General features: G+C 40.8%; 1 protein-coding gene across 5 annotated transcripts; it reads right to left on the reverse strand.

The window, feature by feature from the left end:
* Positions 1-280: 280 nt before the first annotated feature.
* fbxl4 (F-box and leucine-rich repeat protein 4) lies at positions 281-20208 on the reverse strand. 5 transcript variants are annotated; one of them, XM_030750448.1, is made up of 9 exons: positions 20190-20208; positions 16251-16886; positions 14027-14363; positions 12030-12274; positions 11561-11774; positions 7930-8001; positions 5445-5569; positions 5050-5237; positions 281-4323 (listed from the first exon to the last, which is right to left on the reverse strand). In XM_030750448.1, the coding sequence occupies exons 2-9, from the start codon at positions 16745-16747 to the stop codon at positions 4160-4162; spliced, it is 1842 nt and encodes a 613-aa protein (XP_030606308.1). In that variant the 5' UTR covers positions 16748-16886; positions 20190-20208; the 3' UTR covers positions 281-4159. The 5 variants fall into 5 exon arrangements, with proteins under 5 accessions (XP_030606308.1, XP_030606304.1, XP_030606305.1 ...); XM_030750444.1 differs by lacking the exon at positions 20190-20208 and adding an exon at positions 19732-19871; XM_030750445.1 differs by lacking the exon at positions 20190-20208 and adding an exon at positions 19499-19840.
* Positions 20209-20426: the final 218 nt, after the last annotated feature.

The following is a 20426-nucleotide window of genomic DNA, read 5'->3' on the forward strand; positions in this document are numbered from 1 at the left end:
CAGTCACTCATCCTGACTAATGGCTCTGCTAGTTGTTGTGGATTCAGTAGACGAGCCTACTTTTCCCCCAATCACACTTAGACGACTCTCCTTAAGAATCCCCAACATGATATAGCGACACAATTTCCATTTGTTTTGGCAGTGATGGCGTGCGTGTTCAATGAAGCCGAAGACTAAGAGAAAATAGAATATGAGCAAGTTAATGCCTCTGCAGCCACTTTGTTCTGCAGTCAGATTGCTTACATCTCTGTTCCTACAGGATCAAAACAAGCCGCACGCATTCAGTCATCAGCCTTCAGTTTATTTAAAACCTGGTGAAAGTGAAGCACCGCATTTCATCATGACAGAGGCACAATCCTTTTACACAACAGTGGCTTTCACGCTGCAGCAGAGGGAGCGCTGCTGCAGGTCCTCCCAGTTCATGGCACAAAGGTTGATCACATACCCAGTGTGGGAGAAGAGAGAATGCATACTCATTAGAGAAAAGCAGGCCCACCTCAGAAAATACACCAAACTGCTTCAATGGTCAAACAGCGATCATCTGTTCATTTTTAAATAGTTTGGCTTAGCAAATTAATGCTGTTGCAGATAGCTGCTTTACAAAGTATAACATTGCCAGTGTTTTCATTGCAGTGCAGTAGTCATTACTGACAGCATTACCTTGAAATGTACTCAAAATTATGAACTCAAAATGGATTTGGGTGGGCCAGGAAAATGTAATGTATACACTTCTTGGCTACATGAGTGCTTCAGCTGCAATTGAAGCAACATTTGCATCACCGTAGTGGAAGGGCTGGTGTGTCATACTGTTACCACACCTGTTTAAAACAAAACTCAAGGCTGAAAAAAAAAACAAATATTAATTTCAGCATACCATTATGTGCAACAGTTTAACCATATCCACACCTGAAATAAGACTGCAAGATTGGTATCTGTTTGGCTTCTGGGCAACCAGGACTGCTCCGGTTTTAGCCTAGCTCAGCAGAGAGACTGGAAGCAGGAAAACTGCAGGACATCAGGATTTTAGAACCGCTGAAAAGTAATGAATTACCAACTGTAATACTGACTATACCTGTAGAACGTGAAGGTCACTGCCATATTTATTTCTTAATGCTCAATATTTACTTAAAGATTACTGAAGACATGATTTAAGCGCAGGTCTACCAGACTCAGGCTTAATCAGACCTAGCGACTGGTCAGTGACCCCCTTGCAACCACCGGTTTACAGAGGAATATTTGCATTCCCTGACACAAACCGCCTAGCAAATGAAAATGTGAATTTCAGTCAGTAGCTTTGCACTATTGAGAGTGGAAACAAATACTCTCACCTTCACAACCACAAAGTAGATATACAGTAGATACTGTAGGATACTCTCACGAGGAACCCTCTCAATTCCAATCTTTGCTGTGAGCTAAGCTAAAGACACACTTCCACTCTTCATGCTAGGTTAGGCTAAAGATCTATTATTTCAAGCTTTACAATAAACTAGGCTACACATAACATTTCCATTCTTTATGCTAAAATAAGCCAGCAGTGTGCATTCACTCTTAGTGCTAAGTCAGGCTAATGACATATTTTCAGTCTTTATGCTGAGCCAGGCTAAAAAAAAAAAAATTCAACTTCATGCTAAGCTAGGTTAAGGAACTACTTTCAGTCTTAGTGCTAAACTAGGATAAATACCCCCCCCCCCCCAAAAAAAACCAAATAATTGAACAGAGGAAATAATGTTTCCCAAACAGTATATTACCATTTAAACACCTACCAATAATGACTACAAATTTCCACAAACACTTTCCTTGCACAGGGAAATATAATTATTATACATTTTTCTTTGCAATAATTAACATGGCTGATATAAAGTATATGGCATATAAATTGGTCAAATGTAGTTGAGAGACTGATGACCAGGTTATTATGTTATTACTTTGGTTGAAGGGGCATAAAAGCAAAGCACTTCACCACAATCTATACCACTTGGACATCACACAACATTCAAACTGGGGTATAAGGCACAAATATTGACTAGTAGCATGTGCTCCAACAAAAAGTTCAAGTTTTTTCAAAAATAAAAAGCTCTTCAAGCACTTCTCTCACACTGCAACCCTGGCTTCTTATATTACAAAAATTAAATAATCAGCAATATTACATTTTTCAGAATCAAACAATTACTGCAACATTCAGCACTCAATAAGCTCCGATTTTTGCCTCCCTTACACCAGTGCTAACTGATCATTTGTGTCATATGTGTTTGTTGTTATCAACACCAAAGCCCGGTAACCTTAAAGCTAACTCGGTCTGGTGTTATTTTCTGTAAAGACATCCTTTGTGCTGGTTTCTGGAGTAAAACTTACTTTAAAAAAAAAGACATTTAATGATAATGAGATTATACATAACCCCTGAGGTTTGAGGACAAATACTGAGGTCAAATAGTGTTTACAGCACTAACATCATGACACTGTAGATGGCCTATCTTGCACTTTTAAAGTGTTCTGCATTTGCAACAAATTTTAATGGGTTCTTCCTACGCCTGGGCCCATCTCTCCAAGTCTGATGAAACTCAAGTTTGTGTAAACTTGCTGACAGACAAACAGCACTGAAAACATTCCCCTGCCTGTGCGCTCTCACCTTGGCGGAGGAGCCAGCAACTTTTAAACTTGAGGATTTTAGCTTTGGAAACAAAAGTTCAGCCTAAAAGGACTCAATACACCAATTCAGTTACACTGAAATGTCCAAGACAACTGTAGACAAAATGAATGACCTGTGAGACCTAAGCAAGCAATTATGAAGTATCTCAATTACCATTAACACTAGCCTGACTAAAATAAGAATCTGAATTTTTTTGGCCAGTAAAATGTCTGATATGCTTTATTCAGCCAAACACATTTAACTGTTTCAATTATAGAGCAGATTTGAACAGACTTGGAGCAGGCAAGTTACATCAGATGAGAACAAATTTAATTAATAGTTACCCCTGCAGCTCTTACCTGCCATTGCCATGGACTTAATATAGAATTATTACATTCATCTGAAGTGCCTGATATGTGCCCAAATAATGCAGTCAGAAACTACTCCATATAATCCCAGTGAAAAAGCTAAAACTGTCGCACCAAATGTGCATAATTTACAATTGGAGAGGAAAATGTTTGTTTTACATTTGATTATAAATAGCATCTTTGGGTTCCACTTAGTTATATTGTGTTACTTCTCTGTGCTTTTTTTTTTTCCAAATGAGTCACTGTGTATTTTTTGATTGGATGCCTTTAGGTGTGTTCTCTACTCTTGCAATTTTAGAGCATGTGTAAATGAAAACACATTCTTTTTTGTTGCTGTTGTTGCTTTCATTGATGGAAACATGCCATCACTCAATCTCTGGTGCACAGACAGTTAACGGTGTGAGCGTAGTCTGTAGCAACACAAATTAACTTGTGATCCTTTCATTAAAGTTTTACAAAAATAACACTAACCACAGTGCACTGCACCTAGTGCAGGTGATTTCAAGCTCCTTCGAACATAACACCATCAAGTATGATTTCTTATGATTAACGGAAACCGACTGAATGGTGACAGGTGCCACCAGAAAGACCTTCATGTAGAATTAAACCAGCCTGTTCATATTCCACGTTCAGACAAGGCACTGACCAAGGCCCTGATCTTTAGCTATCACAAGTATGTGACTCCCAATAAAGGTATGAACACGTTTGATGTTCTTTTTGCTTTCTTAGGAAGATGCTTAAGAGAGCTTTTTTCACAAATGTGTTTTATCTAGTACCAAGGCATATTTCCTTGCCGTGTCTTATTTGGCAATACATACTGTAAGTGCTGATTAATATTCTGGGAAAATCTAGCAGCTTTACTGCAACGACCCTGATTTCAACAAGAAAAAAGTGTCTCCTGTTCTATAATCCTGTGCCTAGGAGTCTGTAGTTGTTTGTGTTCAGTCATTAAATCAGTAAAGTCAGTAAAATCCTCCTCACCCAGTCCCACTGCTTTATTTGCTGACCGCTAAAAGTAGATCTTGTCAGTGATGGAGGCAAAGGCAGGTCTGCAATCTCCTCCTGCATCTGACCTGCCTCTGAATCACTCTGGGGCAGTATGTGCTGACCAGCACCTCCCTGCACTTGCTGCATCTCAGTAGTGGGAAATGAGCCGATGCTGGAGTCACTGAGTGAAGCTTTTCTTGATGGCCACATTGGGAACGAGGCCGGAGAGCTCCTGGACGACCCGCATGTCTATCTGTGAGCAGAAGGAGACGTCCAGGAGGACAAGCTGAGGACACGACTGGAGGAGTTTCTTCAGCGAGGCAGCACTCACTAACCGTGTACCTGTCCGGCAGACGAATCACAACAGGGACGCACAGAATATGAAAGACAAAAACAGAGAACTGAGAAATAAAACAATTAGATTTTCATGTCTGAGTATTTCTTAAAAAGGAAACAGCGTCTGTATTATTTTTGCGTACAATAAGTAAAAGATAATAGAGTCCAGACAAAAATCATTTGCACACCTTCCAGCGAGTCAACCACTGAAGCACATCTGAAATAACCAAAGAACTAACACATCAGCAAAGCCTGAATAACACAGAAGCTACTGTGCTGTCAAAGCCATCAACTTATGCAACTGGAACTAAAGTGTTACTGCTGTGGTGTGCTGCTGTAACTTTGCTTACTGAGCATTACTGTATTCCTTCCAATATTAAGCTGATTACTTGGGTTTGTGTTTGAGGTTAACTTGAAGTATTTTCTTCCCCTTGAATGCTATATTGGGATTGGGCCTGCCCTCAATATGATAAGTGAATGACGAGCTAAATCACAATTGCAGGTGCAAAACTGAAATTTATGGCAAAATCTCACAAAAACAAGCACCATAAAAAAAATAAAAGAATTTGTGGCTGTGCTGCTTTGATGGGGAGCTGTTCACAAACGTGATGAGGAATGGGTGTAAAGAGAAAGTCCAAAGTCACCAGTGAATAACCTCAAACTTGATCATCATTAACAAATGATTAATAAAAACAAATGTTTGTTTCCATCTATGCATGAGGGAGATCTTACCTAGTATGTCGAGATGCTGGAGCGAGGGGCAGCTGGCTGCCAGCTCCTCTATGTCAGAGTCGCAGACGGTGCGGTTGGCAGTGAGGAAGAGCTTGCGCAGCCGTGGCAGGCTGCGGGCGAGGTGCTGGAAACATCCTGTGCTGCTCTGCAGTGTGGGACACCAGCCCAGGTCCAGTTCCTCCAACATCCTGAGCAATCACAGAGCAAACAGGAAAACTGACTCAAGCACAAATCTGGGTTTTCACAGATAAACCATTTTCTGAAATCTTATTTTGGGGCAAAGTCGGCAAATTTTTAAAGTTTTTTTTAATCAGATATGACTGGTTATTCTGCACATGCCTGGAGTCTGCAGGTGTTACAAACATGTCTGCCCATAAGCGGCTTTAAGTGCCTACCTGCACCCTGAAACGAGCTCAGTCAGGCCTCGATCGGTCAAGTTTCTGCAGCGCCACAGGTCCAGAGAGCACAGAGAGCGACAGCGAGCGGCCAGCATACTGGCTACAACGTCATAGTCCTCAATCTGCAGGTGAGACAGGAGCATTTACTCTCTCCAGCATGTGTAGCATCTAAAGTGCACCTGCCAGTTAAGAGCTTCCCAGAGGGACCTTTGGACAATACAGACCTGCTTTAATGTGCAACATCACCCTTATGTGCTACAGTTGATTCAGATGTTATGATTTGTAAACATCAGTGTGAGCGATGTGGAGGCAGACATGCTGTGATCTGTGCTCATCTATAATACTCTTCCTCTGTGGGTTGACATACTGTCACAGTCAGAGGATTTTAAAAATTTGCCTTTAGGATATCACAAAGGAGGAGGATGCTGTCATGACAAGTCAGTCATTAGTCATTTCCCTTGAATTATCTGTCTAATATATTTTGAACAAACTTTTCAAATGCTGCGATAATAAAAAGCTGATCAGCTGTATCACCTGGCTTGTGGTTCGTAACCTTGCTTCCTCAAGAGAGCAAAAGAACAAAGCACTAACAAAGAACACTTTCACCAGAAAAAAAAACAAAAACAAAAAAAACCCAGTCTTTCAGGAACTGATTTATGTTTGCCAGGCTGTTATTGTTCTTTGGTGTCAGGTAATTCTGGCCATATTTCATTGTTTCATCCAAAGATGAAAGCAAAGAAATGCAATTTAACAACTAAAAACAGCCAGTGCAGGCACCTCACCCACAGAAATGACAACATGCAGAACATTTCTCAGACTTAGCAGAGATGGATTCTCAAACTCTGGCAGAAAGAGTTGCTGTCTTTATGGATTTCTCTTGCCAAATGTTGCATAACTATTTCTAATCAAGACAGCTGTGTCTTAAGAAAGACCACAAGAGAATTTTCTCAGTTATTGTATGGGTATTTGCATCAAAATTCAATCAGTTGTAAATATCTTTTTAGAAAATTAAATACACACAGATGCCTCACCATTATTATCATGATACACTAAACATTTATTAAAATAACTCATTAATAATTCTAGTTGATGCCAATAATTAAACACGCTGTATTTTAATATCATCATACATTTCTGTCTACAACTGCTGCTGTATACCATTCCCCGCAATGAGCCAAACATCATTAAACACTTTTGGGAAATATGCACACTCACTTTCTGACAGAGTGACACCCCTCTCATAACTGCCTATCACAAACAAGCCTACAGTTACCAACCAATTAGCTTATCTTAGAAAAGACTGACAACAGCTAGCTTGGCTAAGTGCAACCCATTCCTATACTTAGGCCTCCGTCACACAGGTCCAGAGGTCAGTCAATGACCCGATAACAACCACTGGTCGCTAGGGAAATTTGTGTATTCCCCAGCTGGTTGGCAAGTGGCTGTTGGTGCTTGCTGTCACTGGGTGAAATTGGTTGTAAAGAGGTATATGTTGCTGCACTGAAAACTTCCTTGTGATTGCTTTGGTCTCTAGCAGATTGCCACGGTTGCCCGTATTTGGATGAAAGATGCTGACTGTCAAATGAAACTTTGCTTCTTTCTTACAATTTTGTTGCCTTTGAAATGGTTGCTTCAAAGACAGGAACCTAGGTCTAGGAGCACTCGTAGTTAGCTACCATCTTTAAAGAGACAGCAATAAGAAAGCATCAGTCTATCAGCTGGCTGTCAGCTTGCTACTGATTTGGGTCAAGTTGGCAATTACATGCAATCTGTTTGTGTTAATACATGGTAAACTGTGATAAACTGTCAAAAATTGCAAGTCTGTTGTCCACTGCCATCTACACAGAAATTCACATTAATTACTTATCTTCAGAAATTCCTCCACAAATAGAGACGTAGTTGCTTCGGGACAGCGATTTAACTGCAAAATGATGTAAGTGCTCAGCAACCTTGTTTTTATATAGGAGTATAATCAGAACACAAACAGCTGGCATCCAGTTGACTTGACTCCTTACTGCAAATGCACACATTGCAGATGAGTTGCACTTGTCAGCACAGACTGACTCATATTGGACTGCAAAATCTTGGCTGTCTGTCTGCATTTATAAATTAGGTGGCAGTTACTTGCAAACCTTCATTAACTTGTCTGAGAATGATTGCAGTCACGTTGGGTTACTACGACTGTTTGGAGACAGGTTGCCTCCCACCAGGTGACCCGTACAATCGCCTTTCTGTTAAAAGTGGTTGTTGCAACTACTTGCAATCGGGGGCTGAATTAAAAAATTCAGCCATGTACCCATTGCTTTTTCCTGGTCAGAGTAAAAATAGGAGGTTGTCGTCCTATTTTCACTCTAGTGTGACTGAGCCATTAGCCAGGGAACACAAGACTCTTTCATCTTGCTTTCTGGCAGCTGCTCTGCAACATGCCCACATGGAAGGTATAGCTTTTTTTGAAACTTCACATGTGTGTGCACATTCTCACCCTCACACAGCTCCCTAGGTTGAGGTGTCTCAGCTCTATGCAGAAAGTCAAGATGCTCAAGATGGCTGTTTGCTGCAGAGGAAAAGAGGAACAGAGGCGCAGTTACTTCCTTATACTTTTAATAGTGTAATTCATTCCACTTTTGTACACACATCACAGAAAAGCAGGTAGATAGAAAGAACAAAACAGACTTTAAAATATTGGCTGCAAAGAGTAACTAAAACCCAGACATCTTACCTGAGAGTAACTCTGTATATTCATACTCAACACATTAAAATAACATACATTTTATTAGCGGTAACATATCCAGTCATATCACCTAAAGTTCCTTTTTAAGTGACTTGCTGTCTGCTGCCTAGCACACCCAACACTTTCAGAATTAAAGGGTATTTAATAAAGCACAGGTAACAATTTTTACATCTCGTTGTGGAGTGAAAAATGTGAGGACAAAGACCTCTCCAGTGGTACTAGTATATGAAGATATCAGAATTCAGTGCTGCAACTGCCAACACATGTACCTCAGTGGTAGGAGAATGTGTCAGACATGAAAGTGAAAGCCTCTTGTCTGCGTGTGTGTGCGCGCGAGCGTGTGCTCGACTCAGTGTCAGGCATTTTTATAAGTGCCTCTCTCCCGTGAGCTAGCCATTTAATTAGAGCAGTGACAAGGTAATGACAGCTGAGATGTCAGGGCCTCAAACAGACACACAGCTCGCTCTGTCTGTCCGGGTGTAAACAACCTGCAGTACGCTGCCTGGCTCCACCGCAGAAACTCTACACTGTCTATTGCCCACAACGTCACTCTGAAACATGACAAACACTGGAGAAACGCTGAGGTGTACCACCAAAACAAGGCACAGTGGTACTTACACATCAGACATGCCTGAGCTTGAATGCAGGCAGTGTGTCAACACCCTCTAGGCTCAGAGTTTACTCAGTTCATCTTAAGTAAGAAAATGAGCAAAACACGGACCATTACATAAGCAACTTGAAGAGATCATAGGTTTTTCATTAAGGTACAGTTTCAGACAGTTGTTCATAGGTGGGATAGCTCCAGCCCTCTGTTACATGCATGTTTCAAGAGAAATAAATGCAGCCAGATGAATCTAAGGAGTCATGAGATGATTACCAGAACAACAAAAAAAGAAGATAAAAACTTCTTTTATCCAATAAATTAGAAGATATTTTTAACATCAGTTCAGTTACAGAGGTACACCTCAAACTTCATAAATGCTGAAAATGAACTAACAGGTACACTAGTGGTATGTCTGTGTAGATTCTCAGTCATCCAGGTCATAGTAGTCTCTGGAGCTTGAAAAAGGCGACTGGACTTCTTTTTGTTTCTTGAAGACGTTTCACCTCTCATCCGAAAGGCTTCTTCAGTTCTCAACCAAATGGTGGAGAGACCCAGGTATTTAAACCCCTGTGGGCGTAGTCCCCTGAAGGTGGTTATGACCCTCTATTGATCATGTGTGTGAACACATGTGCCCAGGTGTGAAGGGGGCGTGGGTCATATTTAATCAGTGGTTTCAGTTGAAACCAATTTAGGACTCCGCTCCATTGTTTCCTGTGGCCTATTGAGGTCACTGGAACAAAGGTGTGAATGGGGGTTGAGACGTCTGGGAAGGGAGCTCAGGACAGCACTGTAAGCGGGGGAAAGTTGGTGACGTAATCCACCTCCTCTGTTCAATGATGGTTGTTCACAGTGGACATAGATGGCTTCTTTCACTCCTCTTTCAAACCATCTGTTTTCCCTGTCCAAAATGTGAACATTGGCATCCTCAAAAGAGTGCCCTTTTTTCTTCAGATGCAGATGTACTGCTGAGTCTTGTCCTGTTGTTGTGGCTCTTCTATGTTGTGCCATTCGTTTGTGAAGAGGCTGTTTGGTTTCACCAATGTAGAGGTCCGAGCACTCTTCACTGCACTGAACAGCATACACTACATCGCTGATCTTGTGTTTGGCGGGTTTGTCCTTGGGATGAACCAGTTTTTGTCTTAGGGTGTGACTTGGTTTGAAGTATACTGAGATGTCATGCTTGGAGAAAATTCTTCTGAGTTTCTCTGACAAGCCTGACACATATGGGATGACAATGTTGTTCCTCTTGTCCTTCCTCTTCTCTGTAGTTTGTGTTTGGCCTTCATTCCTGTGCATCTTAGCTGATTTGATGAAGGCCCAGTTGGGGTAACCGCATGTTTTGAGGGCTTTCTTAATGTGTGTGTGTTCCTTATGCTTCCCTTCTGCCTTAGAGGGAACACTTTCCGCACGGTGTTGTAGGGTCCTGATCACCCCAAGTTTGTGTTCCAGAGGGTGGTGGGAGTCAAAGAGGAGATACTGGTCTGTGTGTGTGGGCTTCCGGTAAACTTCAATGTTGAGGCTTCCATCTTCCTCGATAAGCACCGCACAGTCCAGGAATGGTAACTTGTTATCTCTGGTGTCCTCCCTGGTAAAACGTATGTATTTATCCACTGAGTTAATGTGACGAGTGAAGGCTTCTACTTCTTGGGTTTTGATTTTGACCCAGGTGTCATCTACATATCTGTACCAGTGGCTAGGTGCCATCCCTTTGAAAGAACCAAGAGCTTTACTTTCCACTTCCTCCATGTAAAGGTTGGCTACAATGGGAGACACTGGGGAGCCCATGGCACACCTTCAGGGGACTACGCCCACAGGGGTTTAAATACCTGGGTCTCTCCACCATTTGGTTGAGAACTGAAGAAGCCTTTCGGATGAGAGGTGAAACGTCTTCAAGAAACAAAAAGAAGTCCAGTCGCCTTTTTCAAGCTCCAGAGGTACACTAGTGGTTAAATGCTTACAGATTTATGCACCTCCTGTCATACAGGAGTTATAGACAAGTACATTATTGCTATAAAAGCTGACCTTTTGGCCTGCTGACCTCTAAACAGAGGTCAGCAGGCCAACAGTGGCCCTTGCTAACAGTTCAAGCAGGCCACTACTGCAGTGAGGAAAGAGCACACGACATTAGCTAAATCAGCTTGTTTCAGACAGTGCTGCACCAGGGCCCAGTATAAAGATACAGGATTCACTTGAACAGTGAATCATGCAAAGCTACTCTAGAAAAGTCCAAGAATAAAAGTATAGATTTGGCAATGAGAACAATATGTCCCCTTTAACAAGATAAAAGCTACTTTCAGCTGCTCCCTTGTCACAAGGTGTTGCCACTGCAGGAAGCTCTTCATGTCTGATTTTTGGCAGTGTTTTATGCTGGATGCCCTTCCTGATGCAACCCAAAGGGGATTTTCTGCTTTATTTGATGAAACTGATCAAATTCTGTTGCTTGAATATCAAAAGAAAGTGACTAAATTCTCATTTTTTTCTTGTTTTCCCTGTGTGGAATTTATCTCTTGGAAATCTCTGACATTCAAGATATTCAAAAGAAAAGTGAAAATTGTATTTTTTAATCTTTCGTTAACTTCTTTGTAACAGCTCAGTATTAATGATAAATGAGTGAATAAAAAAATATTTAGAAAAGGCATCTACTATGCAATCTGTAAATTATTAACAGCCAGGGCAACAGATATATATATATATATATATTAACTAAAGAGGACAGATCAAAGTCCACAGGAATCACTTGGATTACAGTTTCACAGAGACACTATTTGCCACACCTACCTCTATCTTTGTTCGGTAGAGCACCAGCCTGCGGAGGCGTGTAAGCTTGGAGATGTGTGTGAAGGCCTGTGGGTGGAGGCGATCACAGGAGGACAGATTGAGCTCCTGGAGTCCAGGACAAGTCTGGGAGATGACCTCTAGACAGGCTTCATTCAGGAAGTGGCAACATGACATTTCCAAGCAGACCAAGCTTAGACCACATGCCTTCATGAAGCTGAGGTGGCAGATTGAGAGAAATGAGTGAAAGGAGAGAAACAACACATGAAAAAAAGCCATCAATTCCACATTGGGAACATCCTAGTTATTCACCCTTTTCTTAGTTTATTTTTCCACCAATTATAGAACAATGTTTAAATTGATTTTCTTTGTCTCAGTATGCGCCACCTTTAAAAAGTGCTTTTACTTGTATTGCTACTTTCCAAGGTCATTTCCCTGTTTTCTGCCACTCGTGGCCAGCTGATGGTCTGACCTGCTGAAGCCCGTCAGGGTAAGGGCTCCACGGTTGCCGGTCCAGGACAGGTTGAGCCTCTGGAGGAGGGTGCAGCGGCTCTGCAGGTGTCCCAGGGAGGCGTCACTCAGCCGGGCCCAGTAAGGCTGCAGACTCAGCTGGGTGTACTGTAGCGGGTCACAGCAGTGCTGGTGCAGCAGCTTACAGCTCTGGGCCAGACGGCAGAGGTCTGGCAGGGTCAGGTGGCTCAGTATCAGCTGGATGAGCTGTGGATGGAAGATGAGGAGAGGAGAGGAGAGGAGAGGAGAGGAGAGGAGAGGAGAGGAGAGGAGAGGAGAGGAGAGGAGAGGAGAGGAGAGGAGAGGAGAGGAGAGGAGAGGAGAGGAGAGGAGAGGAGAGGAGAGGAGAGGAGAGGAGAGGAGAGGAGAGGAGAGGAGAGAGTGTAAGATAGAGGAGAAGGAGAGACAAAACATGTTTGATCTTGTAAGGGAACACAGCAGAAAGCAACACATAATAGAGAACATTAAAGAGTAGTGGAACAGAGAAGAGAAAATAGTTCAGAGTAGAGTGGAGAATGTTAATTGCGTCCCCTCTGTCAGGCAGATCTAAATAGTGGTTATCTGGGAGACACAGAACTGATAGCAGGATCAGTGGTGAGGTGAGCCGGCTTGTTTTGCACCGCATTCGTGTGTCTCTCAAAGAGAAAGAATGGCTGAGCATGTGCTTTTGTGTGTGTGTGTGTGTGTGTGTCGCAGTGAATTAACAATACGCTGTGTTCAAGCTGGTATCAGCTGACAGATAATAGCTATATTGTGTTTCTGAAACAAACACACAGCGGTTGTGAAGACTGCTGTTAATGGCAGCGGTTTGGATAGGAGATAAGAGAACAACTATCAAGAGTACTGCCGGTGTTTTGAAGCTCGCCTCAGACAACATGATATGTCTGTATGGCATGAAAATGACTCTGTGTCTGTGAGTGCGAGATCAAGAAAGTGCCAGAACGTGTCCAAGCCACAGTGTTCATGTGTTTGTGTGGGACACTGCTAAAAACAGCATACATACACACATATGCTAGGCACATGTATTAAGGAAAAAACAACAACAACAACAAAAAACAATGCAGGCTTGTGAACACTGATGAGCATAAAGAAGGATTTAAAACACTTAAATTAACCAGCTTTGTGTGTAAATGTATGCAGCATGTTTAACCTCAAGCAATGCTCATAAGATTCGGTGAATGTACAATATGTAAGACTAAATTTAAAAACTGTTGAATTAAAATGGAAAGTGTTTTTTTTTTTTCAATAACAACATGATTGTTTGATTTTAAATCCACTCTGGTGATGTATGGAGGCAAAATTACAAAAAAATGTGTCATTGCCCAAATACTTATAGACCTAATTGTAGTCACTGAACAAAAGAGTAAATGCATCGATTACTAAGGCTTTTGGCATGCGACCGTTGCAGAGGTATAACAGCTGGGGTTTGTTTATATCCCAGGACTTCTAGCTGCACTTGCAACATCCTGTTCCTGGCTGGGTCCCCAAACTGGTATCTGCTTCTCTAGCAGATCACTCTGCAGATTAGTTATTTAATGCTGTAGCAGTGAGACCATAGAAACGAAAGAAAGTTAAAGAAAGTTGGGCTTAGTAACAAAAGCACCAGGATAAATGGGCTGGAGAAGCTGCTGCTGCGTGCTACTGAAAACCAACAGCAAAATCTTCAAAAAAGATGATTCTCCATAGTGGAAACATTAAGGCAGTAACTGTATAAGTAATGAGGGTGGCAGCTGAGACATCAGGTTGGACCTCCATGCTTGTCAAAATAGGAACAGCTTCATAGGAAATGCTTCAACCTAATAGTGAAGAGGCACAGATCAAAAATACTCTTGTCGGTACATTAATCAAACTGGATCCCTTTTGAAAATCAAAGATGTAGTTTTGTTTTATTGTGCACATCTACTCTTTCACCCAGGCTTGGATGACACAGTGTTCTCATTTGATAAGGTCTGTAATCACCTCATATGGCAGTTTGTCAAAGTAGCCATTTCCTGTCCTCTGGTGTTTGCTGTCTCCACCTTGCCTGAAAGGACCTCCCACGTCAGACAGCTCCTCCTCGCTGTCGCTCAGGTCGCTGATGTCGATGATGGGCATCTTATAGAGAGCCAGCATGGGCCTTTCCTTTACCCCACGCAGGATCACAGCATCCAGTTCAGTGTAATAGTCCAGCAGAGAGCTGTTGACCTCTAGACGCAACAGGTTGGTGGGGAAGCTGATATGCTTGATTTTAGGGGAAAACTGGCGAGCCTGGGGAGTCAGCACCTTGGTGGGCTTGCCAGACCATAACACCTCCCACCTGGACAACAGAAAGCATATGCGCATATAAAAATAACATTTTCTGTTCTTACGGCTGCAGCCCATGTGTAGTGTTGTGCACAACCATCTTTGGCTCTGTAATATTAAGAAGGCCCTAATAAGTGGAGGCAGATGGAATAATATATATATATATATATATATATATATAGATATATATATATATATATATATATATATATATATATATATATATATATATATATATATATATAATATATATATATTATATTATATATTTTATATATATTATATATTTTATATATATATATATTATATTATATTATATATATTATATTATATATATATATTATATATATATATTATATTATATATTATATATATATATATATTATATTATATATATTATATATATATATATATATATATATATTATTATTATTATTATTATATTATATATATATATATATATATAGTCAGATGTGAAAACTAATGTGGAAAACGGTCTTTATTGCAGTAAATATTATAAAAGAAAATGTGTGGTGTAACTTAGAAATTATGTTTTTACATAGTTTGTCAAACACATTGTTGGAAAGTTAATAAACAACCAACCCACCATTGTCTGTTTTCAAAATAAATCAAACATACTGTATATTGTATATAAAGACTAACTTATATCAAAATTGTCTACTCTTTAAAAATCAGCATCAGCTCCAAAAATCCAGTTTTGATCATGCTCTCTTAAACTAACCACATTCATAACCCATCAGGACAGTATACTCTGACTTCTGTCTCACATCTTCATTTGCTGCCTCTGTGTGTGTGTCTGCGTGTGTACATACAAGTAACCCCTACAAGCCAAAAGTTCAGGCTTCAGACTTCTCTAAATGCTACTACTCTGCTCTGCATGATGTCAGTGACATTGTAGTTAATTTATTAATCTCAGCCCCTCAAGTCTTTTCAAATGTTTTGTTTGGAAGGGGTAGCCAATCAGAAAAAAGCTTAAAGGCAGAGAGGGAGAAGGGAATTGAATTTCAGACAGTTGTTAAGACTGCACCAAAACCAGGTGTGAGGTGAACGAGATTTATTTTGAACTAGAAATCATGTAAAGCTACTCTAGTAAAGTCCAAGAATAAAATATGGAGCTGGAAAGCAGCATAAGTGGTCTCCTTTAAAGATTTTATCAATATTGATGCTAATTCAATAATGTGTTTTGGTGCTAATCAAACAAAATAAAAAGGCAAACTCATACACTGGAGTCTGTAGAAGCATTTTCTGTTGACACCAGAACAGACATTTTAACAACACCTTTCTTCGTGGGATGGCCAAGGCAACACTTCCACCTATGCACATTAATTTTTTTTTAGACTACAGCTATGATTGTTAAGTTCATTACCTAATCTGTATACATGTTACCCATTTTTACACATTAAAACATGTTCAAAAACTATAGAGCTTAAAAATACCATATTATAATTTATCTGCAAGCAAACATGGATAATATGATTCTGTGCTGTCCTGCTCTCCTATACACGTTACTCTGTCTTCAAGCTGGAACTAAGAAATTAAACTTGTTGAAGTCTCTCTCTGTTGCTCTCCTATTCTTTCCAGAGAAACACATATGCAGCTCCACTGTTCTGTGGGATCCCCTGGATAATTAGCAGTTAACGCTATAGTAGGTAGACAGTGCTTAAAAAAAAAAAAAAAGAATCATGTGCAACAACAAATGGTACCAAACTCCCCCCTGTTGCAGCCTCCAAGAGGTCTAAGCTTTCTGGTAAAATCCCTGACCAAGCAGTTCTGGTATTGTGGGGGTTTAGCTAAGAGACTTGTTATGTAAGTGAAAACTGTGCCACTTACTGGCATTGCATGTTTCAGGAACGTTACAGTGTGGAGAAAGTATTGTTACCTGACATCAGTGGGCGGGTTCTGGGTGAAAGGATTGTGAGAGCAGGCCAGGATCTGGACAATGGCTCCAGGGTAATAGGTCTCAAACACCTCCACTGCAGTGGGGTAGACGGGCTCCTCAAAGCCCAGCTCAATATAATCCTGGCTGTAGAAGCCTTTAGGGGTCCGACGAAAAGGTGGCGGGGCACTGGCACACTGTTCCCACCATGTCCCATAAGTTCTGAATACAGCTGTCTGGGTGAAGTCCCCTGAGCTGGGGTACACGTTAGGCACCCCTGCCAGGTTCCACATGGTGTAAGACATGCTATTCTCACTGCCATAGTGGGAGCTGAAGTCCAAAACCTCTTTGGCATACTGCTCCACCTCCACACTGACTGGCAATACTGCCCTCTGGCCAGATTCCACAGCCCGCCGACTGGTCAGAGCCTCGCCTCGAGTTCCACTCCTGGAGCGCCGCCGCAGACAGATATAGTAAAACATGCTCAAGAGGGTTAACATAGGGAACTCTGGGACTGATGGGGGCAGTAGGGAGAAATGTAGAATAGAGGGAGGAAAACCCTCCACCTATGGGTAGAACATTATCTCAAGGTCTGGGGATGAACAAAGCGCAGACTAGAAGGCTGGCTGCATGCATGACCTGTGGGTTAGGCAGAGACAAACAAGAGTGAGAAGAGCAAGACAGCAGGTCCCAGACACCACAGAGTGACCAATTCCTGCTTGGTCCTGATATCAACTTGATCATTTTGAATTCTTGAATACTAAGTTAAAGGAAAAGAACAAGTAGCAGCACATTTTTGGCTGAACATAAATGTAAGGTTTACAAAAAGTTCCATGTAGGGTAACTGCTGTCAAATAAATACCAATTCAATAAATTTATTTTGAGTCATAGTTAAAAAAAAAAAAAAAGTATACTCTCTTTCATGTCTAGGGTTTTTCCATATCAGGACATAATAGAAAATCATCTGCTTAGCAGGTACTCAAATTAGGTAAATACAACCTCAGATTAACATGACATATTACACCATGCCATTATTTAAGAAAAAATAAGCAGTTTGTGAAAAACATCCTATGATTCAGTAACTTTTAGAATCACCTTTGCAGCAATAACTTCAACTAATTGCTTTCTGTGTGACTTTATCAGTCTGTCCCATCATTTTGGAGGAATTTTTGCCCACACTTCTTTGCAGTGTTGCTTCATTTCACTGAAGTTGTGGTAATGTGTTTATGCACAGCTCTCTTATGGTACCACCATAGCATTTCAGCTGGTTAGAGTTCTGGACTTTGAGTCACTGCAGCACCTCGATTCTTTTCTTTTTCAGCCATTCTGTTGGAAATTTGCTGCTGTGCTTGGAATCATTGTCCTGCTGCATGACCCAATTTCAGCCCAGCTTTAGCTATTGGACAGATGGCCTCACATTGGATTCTAGAATACTTTGGTATACAGAGGAGTTCATGGTCAACTCAATGACTGCAAGGTGCCCAGGTCCTGTGGCTGCAAAACAATTCCAAACCAGCACCCCTCCACCACCATGCTTCACAGTTGAAATGAGGTGTTTGTACTGATTTGCTATATTTGCTTTCTGCCAAATATAGTGCTATGCTGTCATGAACTTTAACATTCAATATGCTGAGGCTTGTGGTGTCTGAGGTGGACCTCTTGGGTTTTTTGCAGTTTCTCCAAGTATTGCATGGTTTGACCTTCGGGTAAATTTGCTGGGACGTCTAGTCCTGGGAAGATTGGTGGCTGTCTGGAATGCTTTCCGTCTGTGAATAATCTTTCTCGCTGAAGAATAACAGACTTCAAACTGTTTGGAAATAGACTTATATCCCCTCTCAGATCACTGGGCAGTAACAGCTGCTTCTCTAAGACCAGTGCCTCTTGGCACTGTTAACACACACCTGTACCCAGACCAATAAACTGCCAAAACTTCTGCTTTTTAAAATTTGTTAAACAAATAATGACACCATGCAATACGTCATGTGTTGTTGTTCATCTTAGGTAATATTTAAATCACTTTAAGACCTAGGTTTTGTATTATGACCTGATATAGAAAACTTAAAATTGCAAGACACTGCATGACTCTTGCATAAAATTAGGAAAGCAATGTTTAAAGTCGAGCCTGATGCTTTCTTGTAGACAGATGAATGGTTCCAATCTGTTTCTTACAGTGAGTAATTACAGCTTGTTGATTTAACATTTGTGCCCCCAAGAAATCTATATCATTATTGAAAATGAAAAACTCGTATCTGTGTATCAATTTTCTAGAAGTAATTTATACATCTAAAAACAAAGGTTTTTTTTCTGTTTTTTTTATTTTGCCTATTTTGTCCACTTTGACACTTTATGAAGAGAATAACAGTTTTGTTAAAGTAAAGCTTGCTTATTTAATGAATATAAACCAAGCATTTGTGTTACCCACAGCTGACACAATAACTCAATCTTCAAAAGGTAGCCTTGTACTGCTGCTAGTGCTATTTCTATAATGAAGTAGTTTTCTTCAGAACATGCAGTAGTTTGTAATTAAACAGAAAGACGTGTTTAATAAGTCAAAATGCAAACTGAACAAGTTAAATCCACGTTAACTCCTGAAACCATCAGAAAGCTCTAGCACTGACTACTATCTTCAGATTTCAAGGTATCCTGATACTTAATGTTGTCTGGCACATATAAATCAAGAGTGGCTACATGATACCAGAAACTTCTGGGTCTGGTGCCTGACACTCCTGTCTCACAGGTTTTCAGTATCACAGACAACCCAGCTGTAGGCTGCACGGTGCAGTACACATTTGCAAGACTTAACGGGACATCCTGTGCTTACATGTAAACAAATGCACAGTCCCAGCAGAAGTAATCAGATAAGGACACAAATAATTGCTATCAACCCCATATTAAATGGCCCGTCTTTTAAATACTTGTCAAACAATTAAATAAAAGTCGTTATTGTTTAGAAATAACAAAAGTTAATATGAGTTCTGATAAAGCTAAAATATTAGCTTTAACCCTGCACATAAAGCAAAAAAAGAAAACGAAAAAACCTCGTACTATAGTTTTGGCATGACTGGCTTTATCAATAATATAATTAAGGAGAACGAGGTGTAGCGTTTTCAGATTAACCGTTAAGTCTGTCTCGCAAAGGTAACCTCTGTGACAGTTCATTGTGCATTTGAAGCTAGCTAAACTACACTATAAAACCTCGCTAACCTTAAAGGCGTTTCAATGTTACATTAGGTGAACTAACTTTGACATACGTAGGCGTACGTTAAGCCAGCTGCCACGAAGAAACTGTCTTTTTCGAGTCCTTAGTTCAGAAAGGTGAGTAGTCTCCCCCAGCTAGTGCTGTCAATGTTAGCTAACGGTGAGTAGTTGGTGTTAGGTAGGCAGCTAGCTAGCAGACACACAAGCTGAGCTGTCAAAACATGAACTGTTAGCTTCCGTAAGGATAGCTGTGCAAAACCGAGCGAACAAACAGGACGTGATTTACAGTGAACGCAGGTCGATAAATCCATTCACGAGGAGAAACTCTCTCCCGTCCATAGCCGTCCACAGACTCCAACAACCAAACATTCCTGACGTTTACCTTGTGGTGCCTTCATGTGACAGTCGGATAACACACTCAGTGAGCGCACGGCACAGTCAGCCACATAACCTGAAAAACAGCGTGTGTAACCCTTCATCTTTGTGTGTTTTAGAAGAGTATTAATATTATAAGTAGCACTACAGCGGTTATTTCTAATCAACATGGTACTCTGGGCAAAGCTCATGCCACTCAGGGAAAAAGTTATAAATTTTTTTCCTTTTCGCTCCAACACCGCCCCACTAAATAACTCATTGTGTTCAAATATTGTGACCAAAAAATAAAAAAATCAAAAAGGCACATGGCTAAGTTGGGCGGGTTTCCTCAAAAGGCATGACTAGATGGGCGTCAAATTTAGAAGTTACCTATGGACTATAAATGTGGCACCATTGCTGTACAACAAATTATCAACATCCGGTCGGCTTCTTTTAAAGCAAAGGATTATGGGGAAAGTAGTTCTTTCACAGAAGAACTAGGATACTTGTACAGACCAGAAAAGAAACAATCGTGTAAACAAAGAGTACAAAAAGAACAAGGTAAGAGTGAATAAAAAAGCAAGGACCGAGATAAAGATGTTGCACATTTTCTAGCCTTTCTGTTCT

Source organism: Archocentrus centrarchus, chromosome 16 (genome assembly GCF_007364275.1).
Source record: "Archocentrus centrarchus isolate MPI-CPG fArcCen1 chromosome 16, fArcCen1, whole genome shotgun sequence".
Lineage (NCBI taxonomy): Eukaryota > Metazoa > Chordata > Actinopteri > Cichliformes > Cichlidae > Archocentrus > Archocentrus centrarchus.